The 21,226-nt window shown below is 45.8% G+C and overlaps 1 protein-coding gene across 1 annotated transcript; it reads left to right on the top strand.

The window, feature by feature from the left end:
• The first annotated feature begins 19,266 nt into the window (after positions 1 to 19,266).
• LOC109772043 (HMG-Y-related protein A) lies at positions 19,267 to 20,477 on the top strand. The gene is made up of 2 exons (XM_020330738.3): positions 19,267 to 19,531; positions 19,666 to 20,477. The coding sequence occupies exons 1-2, from the start codon at positions 19,481 to 19,483 to the stop codon at positions 20,182 to 20,184; spliced, it is 570 nt and encodes a 189-aa protein (XP_020186327.1). The 5' UTR covers positions 19,267 to 19,480; the 3' UTR covers positions 20,185 to 20,477.
• Positions 20,478 to 21,226: the final 749 nt, after the last annotated feature.

Raw genomic sequence — 21,226 nt, 5'->3', positions numbered from 1 at the left:
TGTTTTAAGGAAGATATAATAAGGCTTATGTGTGATAGAGTGTTTCATATCACGGGGTTTGGATGCACCGGCGAAGTTTGCACCGACTCTCGAGGTGAGAAAGGGCAATGGACGGTACCATAGAGGCTAGCAAATTGCGGATAGGTAAGAGTGCGTACAATCCATGGACTCACATTAGTCATAAAGAACTCGTATACTTATTGCAAAAGTTTATTAGCCCTCGAAGCGAAGTACTACTACACATGCCCCTAGGGGGATTGATTGGTAGGAAAAGACCATTGCTCGTCCCCGACCGCCACTCATAAGGAAGACAGTCAATAATAAATCATGCTCCAACTTCATAGCATAACGAGAGACTATACATGCATGCTTCGGGAATCACAAACCTTAACACCAATATTCTTACTAACCGCAACCGTTTACTAGTACCTCCCACATATTCCATCTCTATATCGCAAAACTATTGCAAGGAGTCAAACATATCATATTCAGTGATCCACGGGTTTTATGTAGGATTTTATGACTAACCATGCAAATGACCAATTCCTGTTGACTCTCTAAATAGATATAAGTGGAGAATGAGAGTTTAATTCTTTCTACAAAAGATCATGCTCTAGTAAGTATAAGTGAATCAAAAGAGCATTCTACAAATAACGGTTTTCTATGTGAAGAGAAACAGGCAATCCAAACTTCAAATGATATAACTGAAGCACATGAAGCATTCTATAAAGCCCTACTCAAAAGATATAAGTGAAGTGCAATGAGCATTCTATAAATCGACCATGGGCTATCTCATACCGGCATGGTGCATAAAATAAAAAAATGAAAAGTAAACACAAAAGACGCTCCAAGATTTGCACATATCACATGAACGAAACAAAGACGAAAACATAATGATACTTGTTGAAGAAAGATGGGATGCCTTCCGGGGCATTCCCAATCTTAGACGCTTGAGTCTCCTTGGATATTTACTTGGGGTGCCTTGGGCATCCCCAAGCTTGAGCTCTTGCCTCTCCTCCTTCTCCTCATATCGAGATCTCCTTGATCTTTGATCACTTCATCCACACAAAACTCAACAGAAGGCTCGGTAAGATCCGTTAGTATAATAAGCAAATCACTAGTTTAAGTACTGTTGCAAACCAATTCATATTTTGTTTTTGCATTGTAGCTATTGTAATATAAATTTTCCTTGGCTTATAGCTCGGATATGTCGGGTCTGCCCCCTTAGCTATCTAGTGTGTGGTGATGAACTGCCTATTTTGGTCCGGCTGTACGTGTCTGGTGATGAACTTTTGTTACTATGCACACAAATTTTATTTATGTCTGTTTGTTTGTATGATTGCTATGCTGATGATCTATGCAGTTTATCTCACATTGCATGGATTTGTGGGGCCGGATATGAGAGAACCACTCCGAATGCTAAGAAATGAGGGGGTGAATGGTCATTATCCGCGGACGTGTATGGATGCATCCACAGACACGTATAAGGGTCGTAGATGTTCTTACTACTCTGATTTTCTTTTTGGTGTAACATACTTCCTCCGTCCAAAAAAACTTGTCCCAACATTGTCCATCAAATGGATGTATCTAGCACTAACTTGATGCTAGATACATCTATTTGAAAGACAAGCTTTTTCGGTCGGAGGGAGTATGTATTTTTTTTTACACCACAGATACAAATGCTCATATATATGCACATACACTCATCCCTATGGACGTGGGTACACACAATTTACACCTGCAGCATCTTCGAGAGACCGAGCCAGCACATCATCTTAAGATTGATCCAGTCGCCACAGACGCATTTGTAGTCGACGGAAATGTCATCTCTCAGGCTACCCACAGTGGGAGTAACATAGGTAGTAACATCACACATATCTAGATTAAATAGATGATGTAGCATGCAATAAATGAAGAAAGAGATGAAAGCGGTAACATAGGTAGTTACTACTAGTATGAGTAACATCACACATATCAAGGCAAGATGTGTGTATAGCCTAATAAATGAAGTGCTCCATGTTACCATACATATGTTACTCCCCAGTATAAAGGTAGTAACATAGACTAATAACATGAGCATGTTACTACCCATTGTGGCTAGTCTCACGGAATGCACATCGCCGGAAGGTCTAAAAAAATTCAAAAAACATGAGCACGAGTGTCAAATGTAGGACTCTGATGCACTACAGGTCACTACGTTGAAATCTGTGTTGGGCCGTAGGCTTACAAGGCGTCATTTTGTTTTTTGAGCTGGATACGAGGGCACCATTTCGTAAGAGCAACTCCAACGGGCTGACCCAAACGGACGGCGATTTCGTCCGCTTTTTGTTCGTTTGGGTCGGCCGCCCGCCCGGCGTCCGCCCTGTTTTTCATATGGGTCGGCAGCGCGCCCAACGCGCCGACCCATATGTGCAGGCGTGGCCGGCTGGCCGCCCAATTTTACATTGATTTGCATTCAAACATATTTTGAAATGAAAATGTTAACATGCAAAATAGTTTAGCCGCCAAATAAATAGTATAGTTTTACAAGCCAAATACAAATAAAAATGTTTCACATAGTTTTACAAACGAATAAAAGAAGATACATCTATTGGTTGCCAACATGAGTCCACATATGCTCAACCAAATCATTTTGCAGTTGCACGTGAGTTTCCCAATCACGCATGTCTTCATGAAACTGAGTGAACTGCTCAAATGTTGCCGCTACTCCATGCTCAGGCACAACATTCTCACCCTGAAACTAAAAGCCTTGATCGTACAGACGTTCCGGGCGCTCGTCTTCTACGATCATATTGTGCATGATCACACAAGCAGTCATCACCTCCCATAGTTTCTGCGTTGAAAGATCGTGGATGTCGCTTAGAGGGGGGTGAATAGGCGCTTTAAAATAATTACGGTTTAGGCTTGAACAAATGCGGAATAAACCTAATGGTTAATTTGACAAGCACAAAACCTAAAATAACTAGGCTCACCTATGTGCACCAACAACTTATGCTAAGCAAGGTAAACAACTAAGTGATAGCAAAATATATGACAAGAAACAATATGGCTATCACAAAGTAAAGTGCATAAGTAAAGGGCTCGGGTAAGAGATAACCGAGGCACGCGGAGACGACGATGTATCCCGAAGTTCACACCCTTGCGGATGCTAATCTCCGTTTGGAGCGGTGTGGAGGCACAATGCTCCCCAAGAAGCCACTAGGGCCACCGTAATCTCCTCACGCCCTCGCACAATGCAAGATGCCGTGATTCCACTAAGGGACCCTTGAGGGCGGTCACCGAACCCGTACAAATGGCAACCCTTGGGGGCGGTCACCGAACCCGTACACTTTGGCAACCCTTGGGGGCGGTCACTGGTACCCGTCAAATTGCTCGGGGCGATCTCCACAACCTAATTGGAGACCCCGACGCTTGCTCGGAGCTTTACACCACAATGATTGAGCTCCGAACACCACCAACCGTCTAGGGTGCCCAAGCACCCAAGAGGAACAAGCTCAAGGGCACCAAGCACCCAAGAGTAATAAGCTTCTCAACTTGTAACTTCCACGTATCACGTGGAGAACTCAAACCGATGCACCAAATGCAATGGCAAGGGCACACGGAGTGCCCAAATCCTTCTCTCTCAAATCCCACCAAAGCAACTAATGCTAGGGAGGAAGATGAGAGGAAAAACAAGAAGGAGAACACCAAGAACTCCAAGATCTAGATCCAAGGGGTTCCCCTCACATAGAGGAGAAAGTGATTGGTGGAAATGTGGATCTATATCTCCTCTCTCTTTTCCCTCAAAAACTAGCAAGAATCCATGGAGGGATTGAGAGTTAGCAAGCTCGAAGAAGGTCAACAATGGGGGAAGAACACGAGCTCAAAGGATAAGGTAGAATGGGGAAGAAGACCCCCTTATATAGTGGGGGGACAATCCAACCGTTACCCCCAAAACAGCCCCGCAGAGGGCGGTACTACCGCTCCCCCTCGCGGTACTGCCGCTGGGCCCAGAGCGGTACTACCGCACACGGGCGGTACTACTGCCCCCACTGCCGCGGCTAGTAACGCAAAACCCGACACGGAAAAAGACCCCTCGAATCGAGGCGGTACTAGCACGAAGCCGCAGCGGTACTACGGCTGGGGGCTACAGCGGTACTACCGCTGTGGGGCGGTACTGCCGCTTGTAGCACCCAAGCGGTACTACCGCTCCGGCCCGCGGTACTACCGCTGGGACTAGAGAGGTCACACTGAGAGAGGGGAACGAGCTCGAATCGAGGCGGTACTAGCACGAAGCCTTAGCGGTACTACGGCTGGGGGCTATAGCGGTACTACCGCTCTGGAGCGGTACTACCGCTCTTGAGCGGTACTGCCGCTTGTGACCCCTAAGCGGTACTACCGCTGGATACCGCGGTACTACCGCTGGGACCAACCTAAAGCCACTTCCACGAAAACAAGTATACTCCACGGGAAACCAAAACTGCCATAACTTCTGCATATGAGCTCCGAATTGAGAAAACTCAAGCTTGTTGGATACAAGATGACGAGTAGCATCAAAACAGCGACTGGTTAGTAAGAAGAGGCAGGGAAGTTATGCCAACAAAACAGAGGAGTGAAACCTCCAACCGAGAAGAACCGGCATAACCTTCCAACATCGAAAACATCATAGAAGATGCGAGTGAACTCCGTTTTCGATGAACTCGAGCTTGTCATCAAGATGACCATAAGCTCCAAAACTCACAAAGAGAAGAACCAAACATGAACCAAGAAAGATGATGCAAGGATGCAATGGTTTGAGCTCTCTACGAATGATACGATCAAGCTACTCATCGAGAGCCCCCCTTGATAGTACGACAATCGATCCTATAACCCGGTCTCCTAACTACCATCATGAGACCGGTAAAATAGAAAACCTATCAAGGGCAAACCTTTGCCTTGCACATGGTCCACTTGAGCTAGATGATGACGATCTTGACTCCCTCAAGTTGGACCACCTTTCTTGGTTGCGTTGCCTCGATGAAGACTAGTTGATTGCTCCCCCATACTCCACTATGGGTGAGCCACTCTTCCGCACATCTTCACAAGTCCATTGTCACCACAATGGACGGCAAGCTTCAAGCATTTGATCTCTTCATGATGCTTCACTTGAACTTGCACACCGCAACATCTTCACAAGTCCATTGTCACCACAATGGACGGCAAGCTTCAAGCATTTGATCTCTTCATGATGCTTCACTTGAACTTGCACACCGCAACCTAACCCCACAAAGAACTCTCACGAAGATCATGGGTTAGTACACAAAGCGTAATTGACAATGCTTACCACACCATGGGATCGCTTGATCCCTCTCGGTACATCTTCTACGCTTTGTGAGTTGATCAAGTTGATTCACTCTTGACTTAGTCTTGATCAACCTTGAATCTTTTCAACTCTCTTCATTTGGATGATGTCTTGAAGATATACATGAATGATCACACACTCTTCTTCTCCAAGACATGCTTGCAATAAGCTCAACTCTCACATGACCAATCTTTGGATAATTCCTTAATAACACCTTGGTCACCACATAAACTCCTTGAAACCAACACATGAACTTCAAGAAATGCCTATGGACAAATCCTTCAAATATAACTCAAGGCAACCATTAGTCCATAGAGATTGTCATCAATTACCAAAACCAAACATGGGGGCACCGCATGTTCTTTCAATCTCCCCCATTTTGGTAATTGATGACAATCACTTTCAAGAGAGTTATGTAAGGAATTATGCATCACCATGTAATGCAACAACCAATAATGCATGCGTATGAGATGCAAATGCTTAGGAACAAAACCAAAGCAAGGAGAAAACTCTGAAGACTTCTCCACAAAACTCTCTGAAACTTCTCCCCCATTGGCATCGATTGCCAAAATGGGCGAAAGGCTTAGAAGGCCAATATAGCTTGTGTCCCTCCATAAATTGTGTATTTCTCAACTAGAGAGTGGAATGCAATACACATGTCCAACGATAAATATTTGGAGGAAGACAAACTATATTGAGGCCCAAAGATTGCAAAAGAATGATATGCCACAAAGACATAACATACAGAGAAACGAGCAATCAAGCAATCAAAGGATACCAATCGAGGCAAGCTATCAAAAGATACCAATTGAACCAACTAGACCATTGATCCTACATGCCACATGAATAAAAGATATTATGATATGAGCAAAGGAGTGTTCTAAAGAAACTAGAGAAGCTCCCCATGATTTGTGCACACAAGAATATTTGTATTTGGATACAAAGTGCACAAAATAGGATCATAGCTCCCCCAAAATCAATAGAAATTTACAACAAGTGCAAGTGAGCATATAGGAAACAAAGCCTAGTACTTGCAACGAACATATGGTTGAGCAACAAGTAAAAAGAGGCAACTTAAGAATGGGCTCAACCAAAATGATGTGTGTGAGTCAAGGCAATGCACTTGAGAAGACTAATGTACGGATGGACATTAAGCATCAATAAAGTCTTGGGAGAATGAGGCACACGATGCAAGGCCTATCATTCCCACACACAACTAGAAAATGGGTTCACAAGCTTACTAATAAGCATATAAAGAACCTATGCTTGTAACCACCCGTGGTGAAGATATAAAAGAAAGCTTCATCAAGACGAGGGATACCAATTAAGATGGCAAAAGCCTCGTAAAGACAAGCATGAGGAAAATAATCTTCACCACACAAGAGTGCATCAAGATGCAATGAGATAAGACACGCACTCAAGGCAAAAGCTTTCACGGAGCCACAAAAGAAATAACATAAGAAGGACAAGGTGGACGTGAAAGAAAGGATATCATCTAGAGATGTAATTTCTCTCAAGTGTATAAGGTTCTAGGTGGACGAAATCATGAGGATATATATCTACGAAGAAGGATGTACACCCGAAATAGTTACAACACGAAGGAACAAGATATCCAAAGGAAGTCATAGATATACCAATAAGATATTTGCTTGGAAGCATAGCACATGGCTAGATATGGTCTTATTGTACATAAATGAATTCCTACCACACAACCATCAAAGACATCACAACTAGAAACAAGAGATCATTGTTGGGATGCTTTGAGAAAGGAAACAAGTATCACAAGAGAGAATGAATAACATGCCATGATACAACCTACACAAGGTTGATGCAAGAAATGTGTGCATGAAGTATATGAAGATACTTGTTACCGAGTTAACATTGGAAGGATGTAGTAGATACCAATTGAAGGTATAAAGTAGTTCATTGATCATCCTAGCTTGACTCCAAAAAGCACATGGTGACAACACCTTCCTTGTGAGTGAGCCGAGCATCCAATGCATCTCCAATTGTTCCTAGAACAACAACACAAACAAAATGGTACCCAAACTCATTGGGACCAAAGAGTTAGAAACACCAACAATACATAGGACAAACTCCACATAAATATGTGCATATAGAAATGGAAATGAAATTCATGCACATCTCATCCAATTTGAGACTTGGTGGAGTTTCCCTTATATATTGGGTCAAAAAGAGAAAGCATGCCACGGAAACTACATGGAGTTAATATGCATGCTCAAGACTTTCAATAACCGATACGAAAATACAAGGAAATACCAAGTGAAAAGAATACCAAATGGAGAAATCATCACTTGGAAGATATCATTAAAAGATACATCAAGGAATGAGATATCCATTGGAGCCCACAAAATTATATCAAACTCCCAAAAGAGAGGATGGTTCCAAACAAACCAAGCTCTCTACAAAGTTTCATGATGGCACAAGTACCAAAAAGAAACGGCTTGCCGTCCACCAACACACACTTGATAAGGATCGCAAGATGAGTGTTTTATAGAAAATAGGATAGCTCCCCCAAGACTAGTGCATTATAGAGAATTTGCATTTGAATACAAAATGCACAAGGTGGGATCACCACTTTCACTATATCTAGAAAACACTAGACAAGATCAAGAAATTAACAAGATCCACAAGTGGTATGGAAGACAAAGGGAATTGATACATTCCTAGGCAAGAAAAAAAACAAATAAAAGCAAAGGCCAATGTAAAGATGATCAATAATTTCTACCACACATAAGTGAGTACCAATTGTCAAAAGACAAGAAGTATTTGGAAATAATTCCCGGTGGTAGATAGCAAGGATATCCGACATCATCTTCACACCAAACAAAAAGCAAATTGCAACTTGTAGAGCTAACATGCCACCTAGGAACAAAATAATTTACAATATCAATTCTAGGTGACAATATCTCAAATGTACACATTTTCTAGGCTAGTAATATACACATAGCATATTACTCCCCCATAATGTGATACCAATTAAAGATAAACAAGAGGAAAAATAATGATCCAACAAGAGATAATTAATGGGCAATTTAGAATTTGAAATTCTCATGAGAAGACATACCACATAGCGACTAGATAATCTTGAAATATCAATACTAGATGGTATTACTCATGTATACACATATATAGGATTGTGAGGTGCACAAAGCACATCACTCCCCCATAATGGGATATTCCATTAATCTCTCACAAGAGCCAACTAAGAAATAAAAAAGATGCAAAAAGGCTCAACGCATGACACACACGTACATGATGTGCAAACCAACACACACATACTTGATTGCTCAAGATAATCAAGTTGGAAGCACAACATATACAAACACATGCAAGGAACGAAACCAAACATGCAAAGGGGTAAGTAGCTATCAATGTAAACACTTTAAGAATGATTTACCGCAAGGAGGAACATTGGATATAAGATAGAAACTTGATAATCCGAATGACTTGGCTTGAGAAAATTAGAATGATGAAGTCCCCTTAATTCTTCATAAAGTAGCCAAGTCTCCAATGCCCTCCAACAACACCTATTGATCAAGTTTGAGCTAGTTGGTCCCCAACTTGGTCCCCAACCAAGTTGGGTCCTAAGAGGTTAGTCACAATAGGCTTGGCTACCCAAATGGTTCTTTGCTTCAAACCACTTTGAGTACCAACAAACTTGGCAACCACATTGCCAACATTATCCTTCCCAAGAGAATAGACATCATCAATAATAATTGGGTTGGATAAGTTACCACTAGTGCATGAAGAAGCGACGTGACCTTTTTCACGACATAGGTAGCAACGCCTACTCTTTACTTTCTTCTCACTTGATTTCTCAACTTGAGAAGCATTAGCTTGAGTTTTCTTAGGAAGAGGCCTTTCTTCAACTTGAGGTTGATAATGAGAGTGAACTTGTGGCCGCTTCCCTTGTTGCTTATCACTAATGGCCTTCTTCTTCAATGAGCAAGATCTAACATGATGCCCTTCTACTTTGCACTTGAAGCAAACAATCTTGGCCGAATTCTTGACTTGTTCTTGGCCCTTCTTTTTGTTCATCTTGGACTTCTTCTTCTTGTTGGAGTTGAATCCAAGTCCACCTTTGTAATTGGGGGATTTTTGCACTCTCAAGATGTTGTTGAGTGTAAATTTCCCTTCATGACTCTTTTCCAAGTCTTTCTTCAAAGAAGTGACTTGGGCCTTGAGCTCTTTGATTTCCTCTACAGGGTTAGTCTCAACACAAGCACTAGAGGAAGTATAAGCTTCATCGTTAGAGCAACAAGGCAAGGAAAGCAATTCATCACAAGATGTACCAACGTTATGCATGGATGAATCGCGAGGACTAGCACAAGGCAATATAGCATTTTGACTAAAAGTAGTGCTAGTGTCCACATGAGGCTCACTAGATGTTACCTTAGAAATCATGGCCTCATGAGCTATCTTTAGCACATTATGGGATACTAGAAGATCATCATGAGAGCTTGAGAGCTTTTCATGGCTTTCTTCCAATTTCCCATAATTGCTAGATAGCAACTCAAGTTGAGCCCGTAGCTCAACGTTCTCCTTTAAAATGGATGCTTCACAAGAAATAGAGTTAGTAGCACAAGCATCATCATTAACAACAAGATGAGAAGGCAACTTGGCAAGCTCTTTTAAATAAGAAGCTTCAAGTTGAGCATGAGACTCGGTGAGTTTGATGAGCTCACCCTTGATGACCCTTGAGCCATTTTCGAGGAGCTCAAAATCCTCAAGGAGTCTAGCATGAAGAACTTCAAGCTTAGCATTTTTAGTTTCAAAAACATTGGCCACCTCAAGAGCTCTATCATGAGATTCCTTCACTCTAGATAACTCTAGAGCAAAAGTCTCCTCAAGAGATTCCTTGGTGGTTTGTTCAAGTTCAGGAGCTTGAGAGAGGTCCGCAATCTCATTAGCGTAATCACGCTCATGACCTTCCATTTTATCAATGGTGACCTCATGCTCCTCAAGACAAGATTCCAACTCATCAATATATTTCTTGCCCTCAATAGCAATAGACATGATTTCCATGAAGTTGGAACGAGCAATTTTATTCTTAAGAAGAGCTTTGAAAATTATTTCCCCCTTAACTTTTAAGGAGGCAACATCATCATTCTCTTCATCATAATCGACATCATCATCACTCTTGCCATCATCAATATTATCACAAGATATATTGGGATTCAAAGTGGGAGGTACCTTTGAAGCCTTGGCCATAAGGCAAAAAGCAATAGATGATGATGTGGGATCCCTTAAAGCACCATTCAAGACCACATCTTGTTCCATGGAGTGTTGGGTTTCCTCTACATTGTTAGCACAACAACTCGAGGAAATAGATACATTTTCATCATGGCAACAAGACATAGCAAGCATATCATCATGAGATTTGAGCAAGCAATTTCTACATGATATGCAAGGACTACCAACACGAGCATGTGAAACATGTAAGGTGCTCGAAGTGTTAAAGTCCAACGAAGGACCATGGCAATAAGATAGAGATGAAGAATCACCAAGAACAAGCACACTATCATCATTGCAATGACCACCACTACTCACCCTAACATTACCTTGTGGCAATCCACATGTAGGTGAAGTAGAAGAAGTTGAGAAGGCAACACGGCCGGAGGTGGAGGGAGAACAATCATCCCCACAAATCTTGGACACACCATATTTATCTTGAAGCTTTGTCCATAATTCATGTGCATCCCGGAACGGCATGACTTGAAATATAACTACATTGCTCAAAGCATCGAAAAGCACATTAGAAGCTTGAGCATTGAGATAAGATCTTTTTCTCATCCTCTAAAGATAATCTTTGGGGATCCTTTGGAGGAGAAAAACCCATATCTACAATTCGCTCTAAATTTGGGTCCATGACCCTAAAGAGATTAAGCATGCGAATTACCCAAACATCAAAATTTGTGCCATCGAAACTAAGAGTGTCAGAGAATCCTAATCCCCTAGTCGACATCTTTACTCTCTAGGCGGTTAAGCCTAACAAAGAGAGACGAGGCTCTGATACCAATTGAAAGATCGTGGATGTCGCCTAGAGGGGGGTGAATAGGCGCTTTAAAATAATTACGGTTTAGGCTTGAACAAATGCGGAATAAACCTAACGGTTAATTTGACAAGCACAAAACCTAAAACAACTAGGCTCACCTATGTGCACCAACAACTTATGCTAAGCAAGGTAAACAACTAAGTGATAGCAAGATATATGACAAGAAACAATATGGCTATCACAAAGTAAAGTGCATAAGTAAAGGGCTCGGGTAAGAGATAACCGAGGCACGCGGAGACGACGATGTATCCCGAAGTTCACACCCTTGCGGATGCTAATCTCCGTTTGGAGCGGTGTGGAGGCACAATGCTCCCCAAGAAGCCACTAGGGCCACCGTAATCTCCTCACGCCCTCGCACAATGCAAGATGCCGTGATTCCACTAAGGGACCCTTGAGGGCGGTCACCGAACCCGTACAAATGGCAACCCTTGGGGGCGGTCACCAAACCCGTACACTTTGGAAACCCTTGGGGGCGGTCACCGGTACCCGTCAAATTGCTCGGGGCGATCTCCACAACCTAATTGGAGACCCCGACGCTTGCCCGGAGCTTTACACCACAATGATTGAGCTCCGAACACCACCAACCATCTAGGGCGCCCAAGCACCCAAGAGGAACAAGCTCAAGGGCACCAAGCACCCAAGAGTAATAAGCTTCTCAACTTGTAACTTCCATGTATCACGTGGAGAACTCAAACCGATGCACCAAATGCAATGGCAAGGGCACACGGAGTGCCCAAATCCTTCTCTCTCAAATCCCACCGAAGCAACTAATGCTAGGGAGGAAGATGAGAGGAAAAACAAGAAGGAGAACACCAAGAACTCCAAGATCTAGATCCAAGGGGTTCCCCTCACATAGAGGAGAAAGTGATTGGTAGAAATGTGGATCTATATCTCCTCTCTCTTTTCCCTCAAAAACTAGAAAGAATCCATGGAGGGATTGAGAGTTAGCAAGCTCGAAGAAGGTCAACAATGGGGGAAGAACACAAGCTCAAAGGATATGGTAGAATGGGGAAGAGATCCCCTTATATAGTGGGGGGACAATCTAACCGTTACCCCCAAAACAGCCCCGCAGAGGGCGGTACTACCGCTTGGCCAGCGGTACTACCGCTCCCCCTCGCGGTACTGCCGCTGGGCCCAGAGCGGTACTACCGCGGTGGTCAGGGCGGTACTACCGCACACGGGCGGTACTACTGCCCCCACTGCCGCGGCTAGTACCGCAAAACCCGACACGGAAAAAGACCCCTCGAATCGAGGCAGTACTAGCACGAAGCCGCGGCGGTACTACGGCTGGGGGCTACAGCGGTACTACCGCTGTGGGGCGGTACTGCCGCTTGTAGCACCCAAGCGGTACTACCGCTCCGGCCCGCGGTACTACCGCTGGGACTAGAGAGGGCACACTGAGAGAGGGGAACGAGCTCGAATCGAGGCGGTACTAGCACGAAGCCGCAGCGGTACTATGGCTGGGGGCTACAGCGGTACTACCGCTCTGGAGCGGTACTGCCGCTTGTGACCCCTAAGAGGTACTACCGCTGGATACCGCGGTACTACCGCTGGGACCAACCTAAAGCCACTTCCACGAAAACAAGTATACTCCACGGGAAACCAAAACTGCCATAACTTCTGCATATGAGCTCCGAATTGAGCAAACTCAATCTTGTTGGATACAAGACGACGAGTAGCATCAAAACAGCAACTGGTTAGTAAGAAGAGGCGGGGAAGGTATGCCAACAAAATAGAGGAGTGAAACCTCCAACCGAGAAGAACCGGCATAACCTTCCAACATCGAAAACATCATAGAAGATGCGAGTGAACTCCGTTTTCGATGAACTCGAGCTTGTCATCAAGATGACCATAAGCTCCAAAACTCACAAAGAGAAGAACCAAACAAGAACCAAGAAAGATGATGCAAGGATGCAATGGTTTGAGCTCTCTACGAATGATACGATCAAGCTACTCTTCGAGAGCCCCCCTTGATAGTACGACAATCGATCCTATAACCCGGTCTCCCAACTACCATCATGAGACCGGTAAAATAGAAAACCTATCAAGGGCAAACCTTTGCCTTGCACATGGTCCACTTGAGCTAGATGATGACGATCTTGACTCCCTCAAGTTGGACCACCTTTCTTGGTTGCGTTGGCTCGATGAAGACTAATTGATTGCTCCCCCATACTCCACTATGGGTGAGCCACTCTTCCACACATCTTCACAAGTCCATTGTCACCACAATGGACGGCAAGCTTCAAGCATTTGATCTCTTCATGATGCTTCACTTGAACTTGCACACCGCAACATCTTCACAAGTCCATTGTCACCACAATGGACGGCAAGCTTCAAGCATTTGATCTCTTCATGATGCTTCACTTGAACTTGCACACCGCAACCTAACCCCACAAAGAACTCTCACGAAGATCATGGGTTAGTACACAAAGCGTAATTGACAATGCTTACCACACCATGGGATCGCTTGATCCCTCTCGGTACATCTTCTATGCTTTGTGAGTTGATCAAGTTGATTCACTCTTGACTTAGTCTTGATCAACCTTGAATCTTTTCAACTATCTTCATTTGGATGATGTCTTGAAGATATACATGAATGATCACACAATCTTCTTCTCCAAGACATGCTTGCAATAAGCTCAACTCTCACATGACCAATCTTTGGATAATTCCTTAATAACACCTTGGTCACCACATAAACTCCTTGAAACCAACACATGAACTTCAAGAAATGCCTATGGACAAATCCTTCAAATATAACTCAAGGCAACCATTAGTCCATAGAGATTGTCATCAATTACCAAAACCAAACATGGGGGCACCGCATGTTCTTTCATGCGTGCTCCAAGTATTAGCAGGATACCGATGCCCCATCGAGATTGCAAAACACCAAAGGCACGCTCGACATCCTTCCTAGCACTCTCTTGCTCTTGGGCAAATCTTTCCCTTTTCTCTCCGATAGGGTTGGGTATTGTCTTGACAATAGTGGTCCACTGAGGATAGATACCGTCACCCAAATAGTACCCTTTGTCGTAGTTGTGGCCGTTGACAGTAAAGTTCACCGGTGGGCTGTTGCCTTCGACAAGCCTAGCAAACACCGGCGAGCGCTGAAGCACGTTGATATCATTGTGTGATCCAGCCATGCCAAAGAAAGAGTGCCAGATCCAAAGATCTTGAGATGCCACAGCCTCTAGTATGACAGTGCAAGCCCTGACATGTCCCTTATACTGCCCTTGCCAAGCAGAAGGGCAGTTCTTCCACTCCCAGTGCATGCAGTCTATGCTGCCAAGCATCCCCGGGAAGCCCCTGCTGGCATTCATCGCCAGCAAATGGGCTGTATCTTCAGTTGTCGGCTCTTTCAAGTACTCAGGGCCAAACACAGCAATCACAGCCTTGCAGAACTTATACAGGGACTCTAGGCATGTAGACTCGCTCATACGGACGTACTCGTCAATGAGATCACCGGGCACTTCGTATGCAAGCATTTGGATGGCGGCAGTGCATTTATGATAAGAGGAGAAACCAATCTTGCCGACGGCATCCTCTTTGCACTCAAAGTAGTCATCATAGCCGACCACTCCCTCTCTAATACGGTTGAAAACATGCCTACTCATACGGAAACCGCGGCGGAATTTGTGATGTTTGAACAACGGGTTTGTTGTATCAAAGTAGTCCTTCCAGAGAAGGAAATGCCCGCTCTCTCCGTTACGATTCAACGCCGGAAGGTGGCCCGGAATGGAGCCACGGAACAACGGCCGCTGGTTGTTGAGGTGGTGATGGACCAACACGGCAGCCAATATCTCCTCCTCATCGTCGGACGACAAATCGTCGGAGTCGCAAAGCAAATTGTGGAAAAAGAACTCGTCGGCGGAGTCCATTTTCGTACCTTGGCCTGTCGAACAGCTTGCGGGCGTCGAAGAAGGAGACGGCCGACGAGGGGAGACGCGGCGCCCACAGACCAGCTAGCTCCCCTGTCGGCGTCCGACGAGTGTGACTGTAACATCCCAAATTTTCAATTTGGAATGTTATACATTAGATCATCATTTCATAGCATATTTTATTGCATTTTGGCAAATCCTCGAAAAAAATCCTAAGCAACTCAAGGACCCTCGGAGAGAGTTGGGGATTTTCGTGGTTTTCATATTTGATTTTATCAAATAATAAAACGAGGATTTTTGGTTTTAATTATTTTTCTCTCCGAAAAATATTTCATATTAAAATAAATGAGAGGAGAAAATATGACTTCTCCAAAATAATTGAAATATTGGAGGAAAAATATTAAAATCAAATATTGGATTTTATTCGGGTTTTATTTGCAATTTTAATTGCATTAGAAAAATTGCACGTTTTCAAAACTGCATTTTTGGGCCAAGAAAATGTTCATCTTGTTCTAATTATTTTAATTAGACAGTAAAAATTTGTTTTAGCATTTTTGGATTTTTATTTATTTTTCTATGATTTTTTTACATTCGGCGAAATTATTATTAAAAAAAACACCGAGCGCGCCGACTGGGCCGAAGCCCAGCCGACGGCCCAGCTGCCCCGCGCCCCGTCTCCCTCTCGGGCACGACAGCGCCGCCGCCGCCCGAGCCCCGCTTGAGCATGGCCGCCGCCCGCCGCCTTGCCCCCTCCCCCACGGCAAACCCCCCTCCTTTTATACCCCAGCCCCGCCGCCCTCTCCTCACCCCGTCCCCGCCCCGACCCGAAGCCGCCGCCACCCGAGGAGACGCCGCCGCCCGAGGAGCTCGCCGCCCCGACGCCGTACGCCGCCGCCCTCGTCGCCCTTCGACGCCCTGCAGCCCCGCCGCCCCTCGCCGCCCTCGCCCGACCCGCCGGAGCCCATCCCGAGCCTCGTCGGAGGTTAGCAGGAGCCGCCGCCGTTCGCTGTCCGTTTTTTTTAAAACCGCCTCGGTTTATTTTTATTTTTTTTCAAAACCCTAGATTTTTTAAATAGATCGGTTTATTTTTTCTTCGGTTTAATTAATTAGTGAACGTTCACCGATCTATTCGTTTTAACGAACGTGTTCGTCGGTTAGTCGCTGTTAACGAACGTCCGTTCGTTTAACTGTTCGTCAGTTTTCTTTTTCGTCGGATTTTCCGCGATTATTCCAGATCGCGATTTCTGATCAGATTTTCGTTTTAGTTTATCTTTTCGCTCGTTTATCGGAATCAGGCGATTCAAGCGCCTAGAGTTTCGTCTCAAAATTCTCTTTCCGTTTAACCTACTCAAACAAGTTTTTGCTACTGTAAAATTTGACCTAGATTCAGATTAGTAAACGAAGCTTGTTTCTCTCGCCGTTTGACTTTTGTTGCTTCGTTCGATTTGATTCTTTTTGCAAACCGGAGTTCTTAAGTTGAACTTTCTGGTTAGATCTTTTATTTGAGTTTTACCTGTGCATTTGATGAGTGCTTATTGTATGCTTGTTTGTTTGCGATAGAGTACCCGGAGTGCGCCGCTTGCTACTTCGAATCTCTAAGTTTCACGGATCATCAGCAAGGCAAGTAACACTTTGATCATACCTTTCTACTACCCAGTTTTATTGCATTAGACCAACCCTCAAACATTGCATGGTTAGGATCTAATTAAATTATGGGTATTGGGATGTAGTTGAGGTAGTACCTATTACCTGTTTATTATCAAACCCTTGGGAGTTACTTCTACGTTTGCTTATATCGCTATGCTATGCTAGTATACGTGGATTGGGTTTGAGAGATATTCACGACAGGTGTGAGATTGTTAATTAATGGTTTACTTAAGGTGGCAACTAAAACTCACATCTGGGTGGATTGAGGCACCTGGAGAACCCAGTGTTGCCTGTTTTTCTAAGGACCGCCACCCAGGCTCAAAGGGGTCATAAGATTATTCATGCTAGAAACTTCCGTGTGCAGCCACAAGCTATTATGGGCTCTAGCATAGTTGAGTAGGTTACATGATCTCTTGAAGAGGTGGGCTAGCAGATGTAGGGGAAAGTAGGTGTAACTGTCCACCCGGAGTAAAGAGTTATTGTTTCTGAAAGACTGTGTCTCGGTCATCCATTTCTCAAACATCATGTAGTGCGAGAATCAAGCGGAGGCGATCGAGTCTTGTGGGGAAAAGTGCGCAAACCTCTGCAGAGTGTACAAACTAATCATGGTTAGCCGTGTCCCCGGTTATGGACATCTTGAGTATCTAGTACTTGGATTATCATGTGAATCTAATCACCATGTTACTTTAATTAATTTTGTTGGGTTAATGATGATATTTAATTGGGATTGAGAATGCTGTCAACCATTCTCAATGTTTAACAACCACCATGATAGTTAAATAAAATTTATTCCTTTGCAGTAGGAAAAAATTGGCTTTTCGCAAAACTGTAACCATAGAGCCTTCTACCAGCCATATATGCATGTAGTATAGCATTATTATGTTCATTACTCTCTATGTGTTACATTGCCAGCATATTCCATGTGCTGACCCGTTTTCGGGCTGCAACGTTTTATGTTGCAGACTTTTCAGACGACGAGTAAGGTGCCTTAGGTCGTGGTCTTATACTCAGTGATGCCGTTGGAGTTGATGGACTCACTTTTCTTCCAAGTCTTCCGCTGTTATCGTATTAGATGGCCTTAAGCCATACTTATCATACTTATTTCTCTTTTGAGATACTCGATGTAATAAGTGTGTGATTGCTACTCTGTTATGAATCCTCCATTTGTACTGTGCGTGTCAGCATTACTGATCCAGGGATGACACTAAAGCACAGAGCACAGACTGTTTGAGGTCTGGTCGCTACAATGACGGCGTCCGACGAGCGTGCCGGTCGGATGTGGCGGGGGCGGCGAGGCGTCTTCTTGGTCACGGGCGGCTTTGCGGTGGGGGAAGTGGCGGCGGGAACCAGTTTGCTCCCCGGCGGCAAAACGGCGGCGGCGGGCAACGGGGGACAGGGGCGGCGTTGCTGGGCGGATGTGGAGGCGGCGACAGCTGGAAGAGTCGCCGAAGGAGACGGGGCGAGGGTTGCTTGTTGGCCGGGGGGGAGGGGGTGAGGGGGGAGGCCAATGTGCCACAGACCAGCGGGTCCGGGGACAGGAGTAGGCGAGCGCGCGCGTGTCCGCCGCGTGTGCGCGCCGACGCAAATCAGGCTAAAAAATGGGCCGGAAATGGGTCGTTCGCGGATGAAAAACGGACGCGCGTCCGTTTGGGTCGGCGCGTTGGGCCGCCTTTCTATCTGCGCAGACCCAAACGAACGGCCGCGGACGAAATAGGTCGCCTCATTGGAGTTGCTACAGTGGTCTTCTCTCAAGATTCAGGGATGAAGACACGGGGCTCCGCAGATCTTCTTGTGTTATGGTTGTTTTAGGGTACTCTAGGTGTTCATGGTCCTTTGTGTTTGCGTTTCAGTGTGCTTGTAAGGGTCGAACTACTTTGTACTGATTCATGATATGAACTATAAAATTCTAAATAAAAAAAAACACTGTACCCTATTGTTTATATGGACAGCGCGCCCGTCGGGGGTACCACAGTCATTTCCCCGACCCAAAACGCGAGGCCGCTCCCGCTCCCGCTCCCCGCGCAGGAGACGACAAGTCCAGCAAAAGCGTTTCAGGATCGTTCCCTCGTCCCACCCCGACCCCCCGCCACGTCACCGATCCGCGTGCACACACCCGTTGCTTCTCCCCTCTCCGCCCTAGGATCCCCCGCCTCGCAATCCCCGCCGTCCGTGCACGTCACGCACGGGTCTCCGTCCCACGCGCATCGATAAAGGCGTTCAAAATAGGAAAGCTGCATTTATATCGGCCGAAACTGCATGATTCGTCTGACACGCTCCGGGTGTCCCACCGCCAGGTGGTCCCGGACCCAGGGTACTAACCTACGCGGCCCACACGTCGGTGACCGCACGCGGAAACCCTAGGTCATAGGCCTGCTGCCTTCGGCACACGCGGCACAGCTCGCCCATTTCTTATCTACTGCCCCCGCCGTCCTCGCCTCCTCCCCCGATCCAAATCCGAAATTTTTCCCCTCCCCGCAGCCCGCTCCCTCCTCCGCGCCCGCACTGTAGCCCGAGCGCTCGGCTCCACCGCCGTGGGCTGTAGCCGCCGTCGCTGCCATGGCGAACGACGGGTCCCCCAAGTCCGGTGACATCCCGCCCTACCCCGAGGTGAGTTTCTCCCGGTTTTGGCGCTCTGCTTCCGTGCCTTCCGCCGTAGATTTGTCGGCGGCGTATCATTTCCTTGTTCGTTAGATCCTTCTCCTTGCCGGCCGCGGCCTGAGAGCCTCTGCTTCTCCTCGCAGATGATTCTCGCGGCGATCGAGGCGCTGGGCGACAAGAACGGCTCGAGCAAGTCCGCCATCTCCAGCTACATCGAGGAGAAGTACGAGGGCCTCCCCTCGGCGCACGCCTCCCTCCTCACGGCCAACCTCGCCAGCATGAAGGAGGCCGGCAAGCTCGCCTTCGTCAAGAACAACTACCTCAAGGCTGACGCTCCCTCCGCCACCCCGGCAAAGCGCGGCCGCGGCCGCCCGCCTAAGGACCCTAACGCGCCGCCCAAGCCGAAGGCGGCGCCCAAGGACCCCAACACGCCCAAGCGCGGCCGGGGCCGCCCGCCCAAGGCTAAGGATCCCATGGCCGACGCCGTCAAGGATGCCGTCGCCAAGGCGACCACCGGCATGCCCCGGGGCCGCGGCCGCCCGCCGGGTCCCTCCTCGGCCAAGAAGGCCAAGGTCGCCAAGGAGGCTGCCTCTCCGGCTCCCGCGGACGGCTCCGCTCCTGCCAAGCGTGGCCGTGGGCGCCCACGCAAGGTGGCGGTGTGAGGCCTGCGTGCTGATGCCTTTCGGTCTGTGTATCTCGCTGTGGTTGCGACGGTGGTAAGCTCCTAGGTGTGACCGTGCTTCTTCGATTTGTGCTCCGTACTAATTGTTCCGTCGGCTTAGTTGCTCAGTATGTGTTGTAACCTAATCGAGATGAGTGTGCACAATGGATGGATGGATGTTTTTAGCTTCGGTTGTAGTTGACTGTGCTGCTGTGAGTGAACATGTTCATTTTTTTTATCGCCATCTCTGTTGCTTCCGCATTATGATGAAGATGTTTGTCATGTTGTTGTGTACTTGGTCGCTGTCCTCTTGGCCTGTTCTTGATCGTGCGCTGCAGCTTGCATTGTCACTTAGTGTTGAATTTTGCTTCCGTATGTCGGAGAAAGTTTGATTGTAGTGGTTGGACGTTGATGTTTACTGCTCTGTTCTGTTTAGTAAAATGTATAATATATAGCTCACTTCCAGGTATACATGCATCATATCACATTTTTAGTTACATAACATATTTGCAGATGCATCCTAGTAGTACATAGCATGGTGGCTAGTCTGAATTTTGGTTTAGTCGGAGATAAAAAAATGCTTGACTGGCCAGTGTTCTACTCTATATAAGATGGATATAGTCTGTTGTATAAACAGTCTCACTATTAGGTCGTGCTTCATGCTTAGCATTGTAGCAATTGGAATTAACTGTCAATCTACTTCTGCATATAGGAGTAACGTTCATAAGAATTGTCGCTTTGGAATTATCTGGCAATCTACTTTGCCTACATAGCATAATTGGTCACCATGTTTCGCACTTCATACTTGGGATTGCACTGATCGTTGCAAGCTAAGTTGGTTACAAGTTTGCATATAGCTGTCGATAGATGCATCTAATGGTGAAATGTTGCAGTTGATGGTGCTTCTGATGTTGGCATGTTGCCCTTGGTTTCGATGGCGATGTAGCTAGTATTTTGTTGCTTGCTGATTGCTTGCCTAGTGTTCCCCTGCTGTCGGGATGCGCTGTTCCCCTCATTTTCCTCTCACTAGGCGTGTGTTCGGT

Source organism: Aegilops tauschii, chromosome 5 (assembly GCF_002575655.3).
Source record: "Aegilops tauschii subsp. strangulata cultivar AL8/78 chromosome 5, Aet v6.0, whole genome shotgun sequence".
In the NCBI taxonomy this organism is placed as follows: Eukaryota; Viridiplantae; Streptophyta; class Magnoliopsida; order Poales; family Poaceae; genus Aegilops; species Aegilops tauschii.
Note: the sequence above shows the minus strand (reverse complement) of the source record. Positions and strands in the feature narration are given on the sequence as shown.

Coding starts and splice junctions, on each gene's coding strand:
- LOC109772043 (XM_020330738.3), top strand. CDS start 19,481: ATGGCGAACGACGGGTCCCCCAAGTCCGGTGACATCCCGCCCTACCCC. Junction 19,532..19,665: donor ACATCCCGCCCTACCCCGAG/GTGAGTTTCTCC, acceptor TTCTCCTCGCAG/ATGATTCTCGCGGCGATCGA.